This window comes from Mesoplodon bidens (genome assembly GCF_964165515.1).
Source record: "Mesoplodon bidens genome assembly, chromosome: 2".
Lineage (NCBI taxonomy): Eukaryota > Metazoa > Chordata > Mammalia > Artiodactyla > Ziphiidae > Mesoplodon > Mesoplodon bidens.
In genome coordinates, this window is record NC_138177.1 from 40,510,347 (window position 1) to 40,526,444 (window position 16,098).

The window sequence follows — 16,098 nt, forward strand, 5'->3', positions numbered from 1 at the left end:
TTCTGCCACCCACGCTCCATATCACTTAAGCCACTTAAGAAAGCCACTTAGCCTCTGAACATCAGTTTCTCATTTGTAAAATGGAGATAATGATGCCTTTCTTGTAAGCTTCTTATTAAGAATAAGTGACATACACGATGAAAATGCTTTGTAAATCAGAAGCTGCTCTACAAAAATAAATTACAAAACTTATCACTAGCTCAAAGATTCCCATAAGAGATTCTACAAAAAAAATTGTTTAATATGTATTTTGTGTTCTTGTTCCTGTTTCCTTTTCAATGTATATGTGCTAAATCCTTCATTAGGTTATAAGCTCCTTAAAGCCACAGTGAGCATACCGTATCCTCTTTCCATGTTGCTCTCTGGATTACACATAACTCATGGACACTCAAAAGTCTTTGTTGATATTCTTTCCTCTTCTTCAGTTCCAATAACAAGCAAAAGTCACTACTGTCAAAGTCTCCTTTCACCTATTCTATGTCTAAACCTCCCTGCTGTAATCCATACCTATTTCCATATACTCTCTCCTCTAAACTCGTGGAGAACCGGCAGGTCAGCATCAACTTAACAAAAGCCTTTATCACTATTACTAAACTCTCTTTAGCTGCAAGACAAAATCCCTGGTTCTCAATCTAAATCTACCCCTCCTGCAATCCAAAACAAGTGGAATTAAGTACATCTTTAGTCCCAGGAAGAAAGGAGGTGTACCTGCTGGCCCACTAAAGATTACTAGAGCCAAGGAGTTCCAGAGGAAAAGTCCCTCGCTGTCTGGGCAACTGAGAGGAATAAAGTACAGCCACATAAAATGGCTAGAGGAAATACAGACAGAGAAGAAAAGAAGGACGGGGTGAAGACACCAGAATCAAAAGAAAGTGAAAGGAGAGTTTTCAGGGCACTGATATTCCCTAGGAAGGCTGATGAGATGCTCTAGTCTACTTTGATGCTTGAACAAAAGTCTTTATTTAATAGGTAAGTTGGCACCAGCTCCTGACACAACACTTTTAAAAGCGAAAGTATGGTGAGGAAGGGATGGCTACCTCAGTCACCCTCCTTGGATCCTATAAATGTGCCTATCTGATCTGCACTCTGCTCAGAGTATAGTCTTTCCATGAGGTTTTTAATAAGGGTGTCCAGTTCAACTCACCTTTTAGGTTTAAGAGAGGAATATTTTTATTCTAAGCCACCTCTCCCAGTCTTTACCGATATGATGTGGCTTTCACTAAACAGCTCTAGGAGGGCCCACGCAATCCTCAGGCTCCGGGTAAACACGTGTGCCCGCAGCCGGCTCCGGCTCGCCCTGCGTTTCAGCACCGCTGTCTCTGGATAGCGCCTCGCTGGCCGGCCGGCTCAAGGCCTCCCACCCTTCACTCATCCATCCCTAGTCCACTCGCTTTCCTCTTCTCGTTTCTCTCATTGCCAGAAGAAAAGCATCCCGACTGCTAACTTCTCCTCAATTCCTGCTTCAAAAGTGACCTCCGCGTGCCTCCCTCAGGGTCTAAACGCGCAAGCCCCCGCGCCTTTGAGTCCTCCTGAAGCAGCAGCGAAGCCCCGCCGTTTACCCACCGGTGGCCCGAGATCTCCGGCAGGCAACGATCACCTTTCCCTTGCCACTTCTCAATCCCAACCAGCAGCCAGGAGCCCCCGTTCACTCGGCCTCTCTCTTCGCCACAAAGCCTCCTTGAAAAAAACGCGCGATGATGCGCCCTCGCCCCGCCCAGCCCCCAAACACACACACACACACACACACACAGAGTCATACATACACTCGCACGCCTCAAACCTTGTGGGAGCCATCGCCAACCTGGGCAGAGCCTCAGCCAACTTGGGCCCCATCCTTCAACACCGACTCGCAAAGGGCAGCCCGCAGCAACCGCCCCGCCCCCTCCCCTTCCTAGGCGGCGGGTCCCGGCAGCCAAGCCCAGGCCCCCGCCCCCTGCTCCCCACCTCCACATTCACTAAGCCATCCACCTCGCGCGCGCAATCCACTGTCCACAACCCTCAAACATTTGCCCTGGGCCGCCCCGAACCAGCAGCCAAACCATAAAAGAATCTCCTTGAAGCCCAGCCCTGTTCCTGGTGTGTTGTGTGTGTTTGTCTCTGAAGCATATACACCATTAACTCCTTCGAGCTTTCGGCCCAACCTAAACAAACAGCACGTTATCTCTAACCCCCTTCTCCCTTCTCCGCGCCCCAACCTCTGCCCCCATCCCGATCCTCATCGGCCAAGTAGCCAAAACACCGCACCACCGCACCCCAGTTCTCAAACCTCGACCTCCCACCAACCCGAACCAACACTCCCCTCCGGCCCCTCCCCTCCCCCACCCCTTGGCCCCCAGCGAGGAGGGTCTGGCCCGAGCGAGTGACGCCTCGGAAGCACAGTCTGCGTCCCCTCCCAGGAGCCCAGAATAGAGGGGCTGACCTCCCACCAGCTGGATCAGCCAGCACACCTCTCCAGATGGGTACTCGCCTTACCGTCAGACGCCCTGGGAAACACAGGTGCCGGGGAAAGGAGAGAGGCGGAAGCAGTCTCCGGGGGTGGGCGGGAGGACTCACCGAACATCTGAATGTGCCCTTTGGTGATGGGATTGAAGCTGCCGCAGGCGAGCAAGATAACGTGGGTCTTGGTGGTCTCGGTCATGGTGCGGGTGGGTCCCTCGCGCTGGTCCAGGGGTCGTCTCTCTTTTTGTGTCTCGATACGTCTGCAGAGGGAGAAAGGAAGGCGAGGCTCCGGCGGTGGATGCTGGGGACTCCAAGGAGCCGCTCCAGACGCAAACCGCGTCACTCCCCGCCTCCCCTTAACGCTTGCAGCGCCGGCAAGATCCGAGGCTGCTTTTGTATTGCTAAGCTCCGTCCTCTTCCTTCTAGCTCCTTTCACGCCTCTCGCCCTGGTCTCCCTCTCCTCCCTTTCTCTCCCCCCCCACCCCACCCCATCACGCTCTCTTCCTTAGTGTTTACCTGTAAGACAAGATGTGGTACCCAAGCCCAGAACCCTGCACACTGACGGGCAACCATCAGTATGGTGTGAGCTCTTTCTCTTACCTCCTTCTGAATTAGTTTTCCTCCCTCAATCTGACATTTTTCTGTCCACACCTACTTTCTCGAACATTTCCCACTCCAAAAGTGTTCGATTTTAAGAACTGTTTTCTTTCTCTCCTCAAAATTTTAAGTGGGGAAATGGCAATTGGTCATTTCAGGAGTATTCATTTCTGCCCGTCTTTCCCCCCTTATCTCGTGGTTTTGAACTACTGAACTGAGTCCAGAGGTTGACCTAGTGGTTGCCAAGGTATAAGGAGAACCTGAATCCTTCCCCGGCATACTCTGCTCCTTTTGTGGGTTGAAGCAATGAGAACATGGATGTGACAGAGTTACTAAAGCTGTGTTAGAAAATTCTTGTGATCTTACATAAGCTATCAAAATTGAGACAGAGATTTACCCATTCAACAAGTGTTCCTTGAGTGCCCACTGTGTGTTAGGCTCTGTTATAAACACTGCTGATAAAGCAAAGTCCCTGTCTTCATCAAGTTTACATTCTACTGGAAGGAGATAGACAATAAACAAACGTAGAAGGGAACATTACATGGCAATTGTGCCATGCACAATACGTGAATGCAGTTCACTCTCTGGCACAATAAAGGGTGAATGGAGAAGAGGGGACCACTTGAAATGAAGAAGTTAGGGAAGACCTCTCTGGGGTGGTGAAATTTAAACTGAGACCCAAATGACAAGGAGTTGCTAGTTACAAGTATTCTGGGACAGGGAAGGGCTCATTGTGCTCCTAGAAATGAAAGAAGGCCAGTGTGACCAGACTGCATGAATAATGGGAAAAATGCTAAGAGAGAAGATTGGACTGGTGATTAGGACCAAATCAAGTAGGGCTTGTAGGCTAGGGTGGGGTTTGGATGTTTTTCTAAGAGGAATAACTTGGAGAGGAATAACGAAAGGAAACCACTGAAGCTTTTAGGCAGAGAAGTGATAAGTAATTTACATTTTTATAAGATCACTCTGGCTGCTAGGTGGAAAACCGGAAGGTAAGGAAAGCATTTAGGAAATCCTCCTGGTAGTCTAAGCAGGTGCAGTTGTCCTTGGACTAGGTTTTATAGAGGTGAAGCTGATGAGAAGCAAATGGTCTCAGGATAAGTTTTGTAGATAAAGTTTACAGTCTTTGCAAATGGATTGGATGTGAAGGATGAGGGAAAGAAAAATCTAGGAAAATGTCTAGAAATTTGGTTTAGTAAATGAGTGGACTGAGAATGAGAAAGATGGAGAAAGGAAGTTTCAGGGATGACCAATGTTCTATTCTGATACAATAAATAAACCTAATAATTTGAGATTTTTTTAAAATAGCCTTTCAAAAAACTGAGATATAATTGACATATGCATTGTATTAGTTTTAGGTACACATAATACTTCTGAACTTAGAGATCCACAAGTACAAATATTTACTTTTTTTGGTTTTCAAGATTCTTGGATAAATTTCTACCTATTTTAGTGGGTTGGTCATTGTTTCTTATTTAAGAGCATGTAGTTGGTGTACAGTAAATATTTGTTAAATTATGCTGAACAGCAAATTGATCCTAATATGCATAAAATTTCCAGTTTAAAGATAAGTCATAAGAACTGATGTATATTTGTAATTTGATGTATCTTCCCTCACAGGGGATGCAGATTAGGGGGACAGAAGAGCAGGAGATGTTGAGGGGAGCCCGACTTGGGTAGGAAACTCTGACACTTATTAGCTGGGCAATAAATATTTATTGAGTGTCTGCCACGTGCCAGATACTTAGAGGCTGTGAACAAAACAAAGTCCCTGCTTTAATACAGCTCACATTCTAGAGGGCAAAACAGACCATTAAAAAATAAAATAAACATAATGGTAACGGATACCATAATGAAAAATAAAGCTGGATGAGAAGAAAAGGAAAGGGAAATTCTCCTTTATTCAAGGTGGTCAGGGATGACCTCTCTGATAGGATGGGATCTGAGCAGGGACCTGAAAGAAGTGAAGGAATGTGTCATTTGAATATCTGGGGAAGAACATACCTGGCAGAACAGCAAGTGCAAAGAGCCTGAGGAGCAAGACTGTTTGAGAGTCTTCGACAAGCACACCCATGTGGCTGCAGAAAAGAAAACAAGTGGAAAAGTAAGACAGATCAATAGGGCCTCATAGGCCCTGGTGAGGGCTTTGGCTTTTTCACTGGGAGAGATAGGAAGTCACTGGAGGGTCTGAATAGAGAAGTTACATGAGCTGACTTACATTTGAAAAGTACCATTTTGGCAGGAAGTATAAATTTTGGAGTCATCAGTATAGTTTTATATTTAAAACCAAAGGATTAAATGAGGTCACCTAAGGAGTAACATATATATATATATGTATATATATATATATATATATATATATATATATATATATATATATATATATATATATACATATATATATATACATAGAAGAAAAGAGGCCCTCAGATTCAGCCCTGGGGCACACCAAATTAGCAACAGTAGCTAACATTCACTGAGTATCAGTAGAAGCCCAGGCATTATAAGCCATTTACAGATGTTAATTCATTTAACACTCACCATAATTCTATGAGTTCAAATAATTTTATTCCATTTTAGAGATGAGCATAAGGGAGAACAGAGAAATGAAATAACTGGTCCTAGTGAGTATGGAGCCAAATTCAAACCCTGGTAGTTTTGGTTGAAGGCCCTGCTGTTGATCCAAGCCCATTGTTTCATCTTGTTTCACTGCTATGCTATACAGGCATACCTTGTTTTATTGAGCTTCACAGACATTGCGATTTTTCAAATTGAAGGTTTGTGACAACCTTGAGTCAAGCAAGTATATCTACACCATTTTTTTCCAACATCATTTGCTCATTTTGGGTCTCTGTGTCACAGTATTTCAAACTTCTTTCATTGTTATTATATTTGTTATGGTGATCTGCAATCAGTTGTCTTTGATGTTACTACGGTAATTGTTTTGGAGCACCATGAACCACACCATATAAGACGGCAAACTTAATTGATAAATGTGTTCTGACTGCTCTACTGACCAGCAGTTACCCCATCTCTCTCCCTCTCCTTGGGCCTCCTTATTTCCTGAGACACAGTGATATTGAAATTAGGCCAATTAATAACCCTAGAATGGCCTCTAAGTGTTCAAGTGAAAGGAAGGGTCAACTGATGCAGCAAGCTCCATCGCTGTCTTATTTTAAGAAATTGTCACATCTACCCCAGCCTTCAGCATCCATCACCCTGATCAGTCAGCAGCCATCAACACCCAGGCAAGACCCTCCACCAGTCAAATGATTATGACTCACTGAAGGCACAGATGATGGTTATCATTTTTTAGCAAAAAAGTATTTTTTAATTAAGGTATGTACATTGTTTTTTTTTAGACATAATGCTATTTCAAACTTAATTGACCACAGTATAGTGTAAGCAGAAATTTTATAGGCTCTAGGAAACCAAAAAATTCATGTGACTCACTTTATTACAATATTCACTTTACTGTGGTAGTCTGGAACCAAATCTGCAATATCTCCAAGGTATACCTGGACTAACTGCATTCATAAAAATGAGGATAACTATACCCACCAAACCACAGAGATGTGAAGATTACCAGTCATGTAGAACACCTAGCATATAATAGATGGTCAATAAGTGATACCTATTTTATAAATGAGAGAATGGAACTTTGTAGCAGAGGTATGAAGAACAGACTGAGAATTGCCATACCAATTGTTCAGGTTTTCCCTCCTTTACCCAGGAAAAATGGAAAAGTAGGCAACAAAATTCAGTGTAACTTGCTGGAATGACTGGACACTCACTCAACTCTACAAGTTAATTTTAATAAAAAGAAAGAAAGAAAAAAGTCCAATTCAACATTCCCACACAGAACAGTGGTCAATAAATATTTACCAATGAATCAAGTACAAAAATCTTTTTTTTACCAGCCCAGTGCTGAGAGAGTAACAATGAAACGTGAATTTGTAACACAATGCAATAAATATGTTTCAGTCTTGTAGGTTATGTCTTAAGTAACAGTTTAAATTCTATAGATTAGATTAACTGGTTGTGATTCTAATTGTCTCTTGTAATTTTATTTGTGCTTATCTCTAATTTGTGTATCCCCAAAGAGGGCTCAGGAACTGGAATAGAAAAACATTGAAAGCAAATCTTGGTTCTGTCATTTGCTAATTGTTTGTCTTTGGGCAAGTCATTTATTGCTAAGACTGGAAATACAGTAGTCCACCCTTATCCTCGGTTTCATTTTCTGAGGTTTCAGTTATGCATGGTCAACCTTGGTCTGAAAATATTAAATGGAAAATTCTGGAGATAAACAATTCATAACTTTTAAATTGTGATTAGCATGATGAAATCTCACGCCCTCTGCCTCCATCCTGCCTGGGACCCCCAACCACCAACATAATCCGTTCCTGACATCTAACCATAGATATTGTCATGGCTGGATGATCCAGGATCAGCCAAAGCAGATGATCCTTCTTCTGACAAATCCTCAGAATGTCAATAGTAGCCTAATGCTATGTCATTCATCTCACTTCATCTCATCATGTAGATGTTTTATTATCTCACATCATCACAAGAAGGGTGATAGAGTACAAGAAGAAATTTTTGAGAGACAGACCACATTCACATAACTTTTACAGTATATTGTTGTAGTTGTTCTATGTTATTATTATTGTTGTTAATCTCTTACTGTGCCTAATTTATAAACTAAACTTTATTATAGGTTTTTACGTATAGGGAAAAATATAGTATATATAGGATTTGGTACTATCCCCAGGTTCAGGCATCCACTGGGGGTCTTGGAACGTATCCCCCATTGATAAGTGGGGACTACTATACCATAATACATGCCATGTGTGCTTTATAGGGGTCCTATATGGATCAAATAAGACCATGTGTGAGTAAATGAGTTGTTTTTTGTTTTTTGTTTTAAAGCATATCCTCAGCTTTAGGTCAAACTTCACAGTTGTTCCATACAAAATACCTACTGTTTTTAAGTGTTCAGTGTTTCTATTGATGAGTTTGTCAAGGATGTTTCTGGCAGTTCCAATCTTAGAGGGTAATGGCTTTGGGAATGTGCTGATAGTGTAAATATATATCAACCAATGAAAACAAATACCAAAAAACATACTAACAACAAATTTATTCTCAGTGAAGATTCCAAGGCTGGTCCATAAGATACAGAAATAGGAATGTCAACCCTTGCATAATACATGTACCTTAATATATATCGTGATCTATCCTCAGGGGTGCTTATTTTAACTTAGGTAATATAATTTGGTCCAATATTTCAAGTTTCCAACAACTGGTTAATTGCTTTAGGCTGAAAAGGAACCTGAGTCATTCTCCCACAACCTAAACCTTGCAATCTGCCCCAGCCAGTTCAGTTTCCAAATGGCTCAAGGCAGACAGTCCAACCCAGAACCTTCCCTGCAAAAAAAATCTATTCAAGGGCTTCCCTGGTGGTGCAGTGGTCGAGAGTCCGCCTGCTGATGCAGGGGACACGGGTTCGTGCCCCAGTCCAGGAGGATCCTGCGTGCCACGGAGCGGCTGGGCCTGTGAGCCATGGCCGCTGAGCCTGCGCATCCGGAGCCTGTGCTCCGCAACGGGAGAGGCCACAACAGTGAGAGGCCCGCGTACCGCAAAAAAAAAAAAAAAAAAAAAATCTATTCTGATGGACAGGCTTAAGTGTCTATTGGGTCTGATTTGAAAGGTGCATATGTAAAGTCTAGCAGTGTGGGTATGTATGCTCACTTATCTCCCTATTTACCTAGTCCGGATTAATTATCCATTTACATCACAAATCAGGGTAAAACTATTCCATGTTTATGAAGCTGGGTTCCAAAGTAATATTAGAGATCATCCTTCATAGGAAATGCACAAAGTTACACACACAAATGTGGCTCCCTAGTTCCTGGGATCAGGTCAGGTATTGAATATTTATTTCATGTTTCCTGGTAAAAATGATTCTGAGAAAAAAATATTATTCTGAGAAAACCATGACTCCTTGGGATTCTCTTCAGTTCTCTACATTTGTATAGTTCTTTCTCCTTTGTTTTCTCCACTTCTCTTCAAGATAAACATCTTCAGGGATACAGCTAAAGTGATTGGCATTATTCTCCCGTTTTCCCCCCAAGGAGATATTTTTACATCTGTGGGATGAAAAATGTCCCCAAGATTTAAAAAAAAAAATGTACCCAAGATTAAGATCCTCCTTCCTCTAGCTCTAAATCTCCCAAGTCTCACTCAAACTTATAATTTCTCTAATTATTCTAATCATATTTCAAAAATGAAAGATGTTTCCAAATTTTAAAACCTGATTATCAATTATAAACATGCCAATTTTGCTGGCACCACAGTGAAAGAAAAAAAGTACATGGGTCTTTATAACCAATAAGCATTGTATACCATTAAAAATAACAAATTTCTTCAACTAACTCAGATATTTGCTGATTTATTTATCATGACTTCTTTCAGATAATAGGGTGAGGGGCATGTACAAATCATTACTTTCATCTTGAGATCAAAGATCTCTTTTCCCAAGAGACAGAAAAATCAGTTCTAACAGACTTAGCAAGAAGTATAATTGATTAAGAAGTAAAATAATTCCTTGAAATGGCATCTGAGAATATCTCTGCCTCCCTCCTTTAAGTCACCCAAATGGAAAACACATTCGGCTCAAGGGAGCATTAAATAAAGGATAGGGGATGTAAAATACAAAATATTTTTTCCATTACATCAATACCTCACAATTTGGTTAAGTCAGATATAACCTAGAATTTCAATCCCATCATTTCCCAAACATAGAAGATGTAGAAAGCAGTTGGGGTTCCACTTCTAATACCCTGAACACTCCAAAATTAAACTCCCCCATGAAAAACAGGCCCGGGAACTAGAGGAGGAATGATAAAGATGGTGTGACATGATACCTTTTATTACCTCTACAATGGCTCTAGAGAAGAAGCTCAGATCAAAAGATTATCCTGGGATATAATGAATAGCATGGTAACTATAGTTAACAGTACTGTACTGCATATTTCAAAGTTGCTGAGAGAGTAGATCCTAATAGTTCTCATCATAAGAAAAAAATTTTTTGTAACTATGTATGGGGACAGATGTTAACTAGCCTTATTGTGATCATTTTGCAATACATACATATAATCAAATCATTATGTTGTACAGCTGAAACTAATATAATGTTTTTTGGGGGTTTTTGTTTTTTTTGTGGGATCTTAGTTTCCCAACTAGGGATCGAACCCATGCCCCCTGCAGTGGAACTGAGGAGTCCTAACCACTGGACCGCCAGGGAATTCCCTAATATAATGTTATATGCCAATTACACATTATTATTATTATTATTATTATTATTATTATTTGGGTCATGCTTTGTGGCCTGTGGGATCTTAGTTCCCTGATCAGGGATTGAACCTGGGCCCTCGGCAGTGAAAGCGTGGAGCCCTAACCACTGGATCACCAAGGAATTCCCAATTACACCTCATTTAAAAAAAAAAGACTATCCTAACAAGAGAATGAGTGGTGATCACTAAACTATGCTGCAGAATGTGAGGGTCACCAAAGCAAAAGCCAAATGCAAATACAGTCCCCACTCCATCTTTTTTTTTCCATGTGGCCCTAAATTTGCAATACTAATGTCTCCACTATGTTAAATAACTAGCATGGGGTATCTGCATCTGGAGACCACTATTACAGCACTGATCTGTTACCTAAGAAAATAAGTTTGTTAAAGAATTTTTGTTTCCCAATTTAAATGAATAAAGCAGTGAATAGGGGACTTCCGTGGTGGCACAGTGGTTAAGAACCTGCCTGCCAATGTAGGGGACATGGGTTCGAGCCCTGGTCTGGGAAGATCTCACATGCCGCGGAGCGACTAAGCCCATGCGCCACTACTGAGTCTGTGCTCTAGAGCCCGTGAGCCACAACTACTGAGCCCACGTACCACAACTACTGAAGCCTGTGCGCCTAGAGCCCGTGCTCTGCAACAAGAGATGCCACCACAATGAGAAGCCCGTGCACTGCAACGGAGAGTAGTCCTTGCTCACCGCAACTAGAGACAGCCCGTACGCAGCAACGAAGACCCAAAGCAGCCAAAAAAAAAAAATAATAATAAATAAATAAATTTATATAAAAAAAGAAGTGATTAAAGCAAGACAAAGGGAAGAGGTGGGATAGTGGGGGGAAAAAACGCATACCTTACTTTCCAGCCAATTACTTCCTAAATATCTCCAGAATTGTTCCATTTTTCTGTATCTTTCTGCTACTTTTCAGCTTCAGGCCACCTTTCTCTCTCTCTTTAATTACCGAAGAATTCTGGCTGGATTTCCTGCCAGTAATCTTTCCCTTCCCTAAGCCATTTTTCATATTCCAGCCAAAGGGATATTTCCCTAAAATATAAATCAAATCGTATCACTCTCTGGCTTTGAATCCTTCAATGGCTTCCCGCAGTCCTCAGAATACTATCCAAACTCTTAAAAGCCTAACAAGTCCCCTCATGATCTGGCTCCTAACTGCCCCCTCTCTTCACCCTATTCCCTTTAGTCCAGCCACAATGAACTACTTTTAGGCATCAAATGTGGCATGCTCTCTCTTAGCCAGCAAACGCAAACCTAAATCGACTTAATTTATTTCCTGAGCCTTCTGTGAGCCCCGTAGGTCTGAGTTAATGCCTCTCCTCATAGGTGCTGGTTTTTTCTGTATCACAGCATTATCACAGTGTCCTGCATGGTGATTGCCTTTTGATTTGCTCACACTCTTCACCAACATTTATTCAGACCCTAGCATGAACCAGGCAGTGTGCTAAGCACTCTGCATTCATTATTCCATTTAATTTTCACTGAATCTCAGTTAAGTATAATAGGTTCTTTGATTATACATTACAGCTGAGGAAACTGAGACTTACACGAGTAAGTTGTTTAAGTTCACACAGCTAATAAGTGGGGGAGGCAGGCTTTGAACCTGGGTAGTCAACCTGGCACTGCTAGTTCCCAGCTCACCCCAAACTTCAATGAGAGCAGGAACAGCTTCTATCTTGTTCGCTGTTATACCCCAGTGACTGTCGCAGTCTGGCACATAGCAACGGCTCAAAAACTACTGGTTTCATACATGTGGAATGATTTTTCCTTATGACTGGCTCCACTCTGTGCATAAATTTTTACTCCTATTCTGAGTTGGATGTCTTAAAAACTAAGAAAAGGACTGCACCAAATAAATCCTACCAGGTATTAGTAAGGCCTGTAACTATAAGATCTGTAACTATAAGATCTGTGGGCCTGTTCTTCCCCTCTCCTCTCAAGCTCTCTTTTAGACCACGGTTGTGTTGTCCATTCTGGAAGGAATAAAGTCACACCCTGGAACAGGTTATTGTCAGCTGGAAGTAGACATCGATCTTCAAAGCCCTCTATGTTTGTTCCTGAACTTTAGGGCCTGAAAAGTTAGAAACAACATTCCTCAGACTCTCTGGCAGTCAGACTTCTGGATACTAATTACATTCTACCAGGGGATGTCCTGTGTGAGATTTGGAAGGCAAAAGTGATGAGAAAGCCATCTTACTGCTGCTCTTGCTGCTAAGCAACACTGTTGATGTGTGTTTGAAGCCAGAACCCACATCCAGTAGTCCCTAAATTCTAGTCACCGAAGTCATGGGTGTTGAGAAGCAGTTTGGCAGCTTCCTGTGGACTGCAGCTGTCATGGTGTGCCCTTGAAATCTAGAGTCATGTGGTGGCACCTAACTTCAGTTTCTTTAGTACTCCCAAAGAATTTCCTAAGCACATAGTCCCTTGTTTTTAATCCCTTTCTGCTTGAAATACCTAGAGTTGTTTCTGTTTCCTGAATTGAAACCTACATGACACATCACCTTAAATGCTGTATCTAGCTGTACCCACTTTTTGTGTAGGCAAGAGCAAATTATATGTAAATGCAGTTATTTTGGAAATGTAAATATGCAATGAATAAGAAATTGATTGACAGGAATTAGAATAATGGGTGAAAGAATTATAGGTTTTGTGTGTGTGTGTTTCCCGAGTAGGGGAAGGGAGATGGTGGGAAGGATGAATCAAGCAGAATGATAGATGATGACTGGGAAAAGAGAGAGAGAAAAATGAGTACATGGGCTTCCCTGGTGGCGCAGTCGTTGGGAGTCCGCCTGCCGATGCCGGGGACGCGGGTTCGTGCTCCAGTTTGGGAGGATCCCGCGTGCCGCGGGGCGGCTGGGCCCGTGAGCCATGGCCGTTGAGCCTGCACGTCCGGAGCCTGTGCTCTGCAACGGGAGAGTCCACCGCAGTGAGAGGCCCGCGTACCGCAAAAAAAAAAAAAAAAAAATGAGTACAGAACCCTGGGGTTCTACAAGGGAATAGCAGAGCAGAATTAATAATCGGTTTTTATGACAAACTTGATCCAATAATTGTTTATATGTGTGGAGCCATTTAGAGCTCACAGTGCTTTCACATATGTTATTCTATTTGATTCTTGTAATAAATGATGTTGTGAACTAAGCTTTTGCAGGCTCTGTTATGGATTTTTCATGAGGAAAGAAAGCAAGGCTCAGGGAGTTTAAGTGACTTCCTCAAGGTTACAGCTAGTAAGTGAGTAGATCAGACCCTTGATTCCAAATTCCAGTGTCCTACTCCAGGCTGCTGGCTACAGAAATCACTTTGGCTTAAGAATGAGGGAGAATTGAGGAATTCAGACTGTCAAAGATGATAACCATGCTATTTTAAATCTGAACACAAAGGCTGTAGAGCCCAGTCATCAAGACCTTTGCCTTACTCAGAATTAGGAGGTGCCTTTCTTTGTTCTTTCCCAGTCACTAAGCCCTGAGAGGTAGGACCTGAGTGGCCTGGCAGTGGAGTTAAGGAGCAAAGTGGATTCAGTCTCTACGCTGCATAGGTAAAATTGGCATTTTGTAAATAGTCTTGGCTTGATGTTCCCATACTGTATAGTAAAGTCATTCTTGTGCTTAAAAGTCTGGCTGAGTTCTCATTACTCATCATAGAGAAAGGCACTGGGGCAAAGTAAGAGTAAGTTTTGGTTCTAAGGTCACATTAAAGACAGGACCCTTTGAGTGCTCTGGTGTGACTCATGGTGAAGGGGATGCCTTCTTTACAGGGGGCCCCTTCCACACGGTCCCACTCAGCTCTCATACTTCCTATCATCTCTGTCAGTCCTACTCTAAAGTGAAGATAGGCAAGCGCTCTTGCTTGGGGAACAGAGAGAGCTGTCTCCACTGGGGCAGAGTCATGGACAAATAGCTACTGAGAAGTGGCATGGGAGAGGGAAGGATGAATAAGCAGTCAATTAGGGGAATCAAAAGGAGTTGTTCTACTATTTATTTCCTCTGCCTGGAGGACACTTCAGTATCTGGTGAGAGGATGACAGTCCTCAGTCCTCTGGGTAACTGGCATGATGATAAACACAGATGCATCTGGCCCTGATTTTGGAATTGCGGGGATGAGCGAAGTTTCCTTTAGTTGCTCCCTTGATTAGCCACTCCTCTACATACACATAAAAGATGCACATCTTAAACGGGGTTGCAGGGGGAGTACAGAAAAAAATGTTTAAGAAGCTTGGTAGAGCCATTTGGGTACAAAGAGTACATTTATCCCAGGTGATTAGTGTTCATTGCTTAATGCTTCCTCTGGAGGATTAGTTCTTGGCCTTCTCTGGTTAGCCCAATCCTCACTGAAAAGTTGCTCTTTAAAGTGACAGACACACAAGTTACTAAAATTATTCTATATTTTTATATCAAACTAATTCAATTTATCTTCTTTCCAATTAGTCTGAATGAGTGTGATAATATAGAGATTGCAAAGTTATTTAAGAAAGAAATTCCAGAGTCAAAGAAGAGGGCGGTTGAGCTGCTCTTTTGCTCACCAAACTTGGAGGTGGCCTTTGAGACAGATGGTAAGAAAAATACTTTTCTTTTATGCGGGTGGTAGACACTGTTGTTTACCAATTCTCTTCTTCCTTTTTTTAGGCTGCCATTCCCAGCTCTCTTTGGGGCCAGTGTGGCTATGTGACCCAGTTCTGGCCAATGACACATGAGGGAAATTAGACTGGGGTGGGAGGAGTAATTTACTCCTGGGAATGATTTTTACCCCTGGTAGAAACAAGAGATGGGAGTTCAATACAATTGTATGAAAATGTGATCTTGCAGCTGCAGCAACAATTCTGTTACCATGAGATGACTCTCTGAGGAGGAACATTCAACACTCAAGGATGTCAAACTAAAAAGATATATATACATTGTTATATATCTTTAATGACATCATTGAGCTGCTTCCCAACCCTGGAACCATCTGTCACCAGATAAATGTGTTAATTGCTTAAGCCATTATTTGTCACATGTTCTGTGATTTGCAGCTATATGTATCCTGACTGATACAACAGACCTAGCAAACAAAAGGATTCTTCAAGTAGGGCTGCCATTACCCCATTCGACACCTCTGTGTAAATTAGATAAGACGCTTCTTCCTCTAGATGGATTTCAAGTCCTACTTGTTTCCTTTGCCAAGTGCCCTGGTGCCATTATAGATCACCAACTTGCCTCCTTAAGTACATCAGAGGGCTACCTCTGTTCAAAGGACTCAGATGCCAATTCCAAATAAGGGGGAGAAAGCAATGAGACTTAATATAATTTTGAGATTGACTGACTAAAATTTGGGCTGTTGTTATTGTTACTGCTCTTCATTTTAAACCATAAATTTGTTTTTGACTCCAAATCCAATATTGGATTTTTCATTATTCAATAGTGTACCCCAAAATACAATTCTGGGAAAAATACTAGTTAGTACAAAATTCTTTTTTTAAGTTTGTGCTACCACACTTCTGCCAATAACCTGTTAAAACTGGGCTGATGAAAACCATATTGAAGCAATATAACCACTTGCAATATGAAACTGTTATGGTGCAGATTACTTAATTCTCCTACTCCTCTATTAAAACTGCTAGAAGCACTGCTTTTAAATAATTAGCATGACATCATTTATCCTTCACATGATGCAAGTAAATTTACGTATTAGGTCAGCCACTACACATTAGTTGGCACTATGTCAT

The 16,098-nt window shown here is 42.0% G+C and overlaps 1 protein-coding gene across 2 annotated transcripts in view; it reads right to left on the reverse strand.

Moving 5' to 3' along the window:
• The window catches only part of NMNAT2 (nicotinamide nucleotide adenylyltransferase 2), a 208,087-nt gene that overhangs the window by 162,628 nt on the left and 29,361 nt on the right, over positions 1 to 16,098 (reverse strand). Inside the window, exons 1-2 of one of the 2 annotated variants that reach the window (XM_081223525.1) lie at positions 12,264 to 12,320; positions 2,554 to 2,699 (exon numbers count right to left, since the gene is read on the reverse strand). In XM_081223525.1, the coding sequence (XP_081079651.1) occupies positions 2,554 to 2,638 (85 nt within the window). In that variant the 5' untranslated portion in view covers positions 2,639 to 2,699; positions 12,264 to 12,320. Of the gene's footprint in view, positions 1 to 2,553; positions 2,700 to 12,263; positions 12,321 to 16,098 lie in introns of those variants that run through there. The other variant, XM_081223526.1, reaches the window with a different exon arrangement.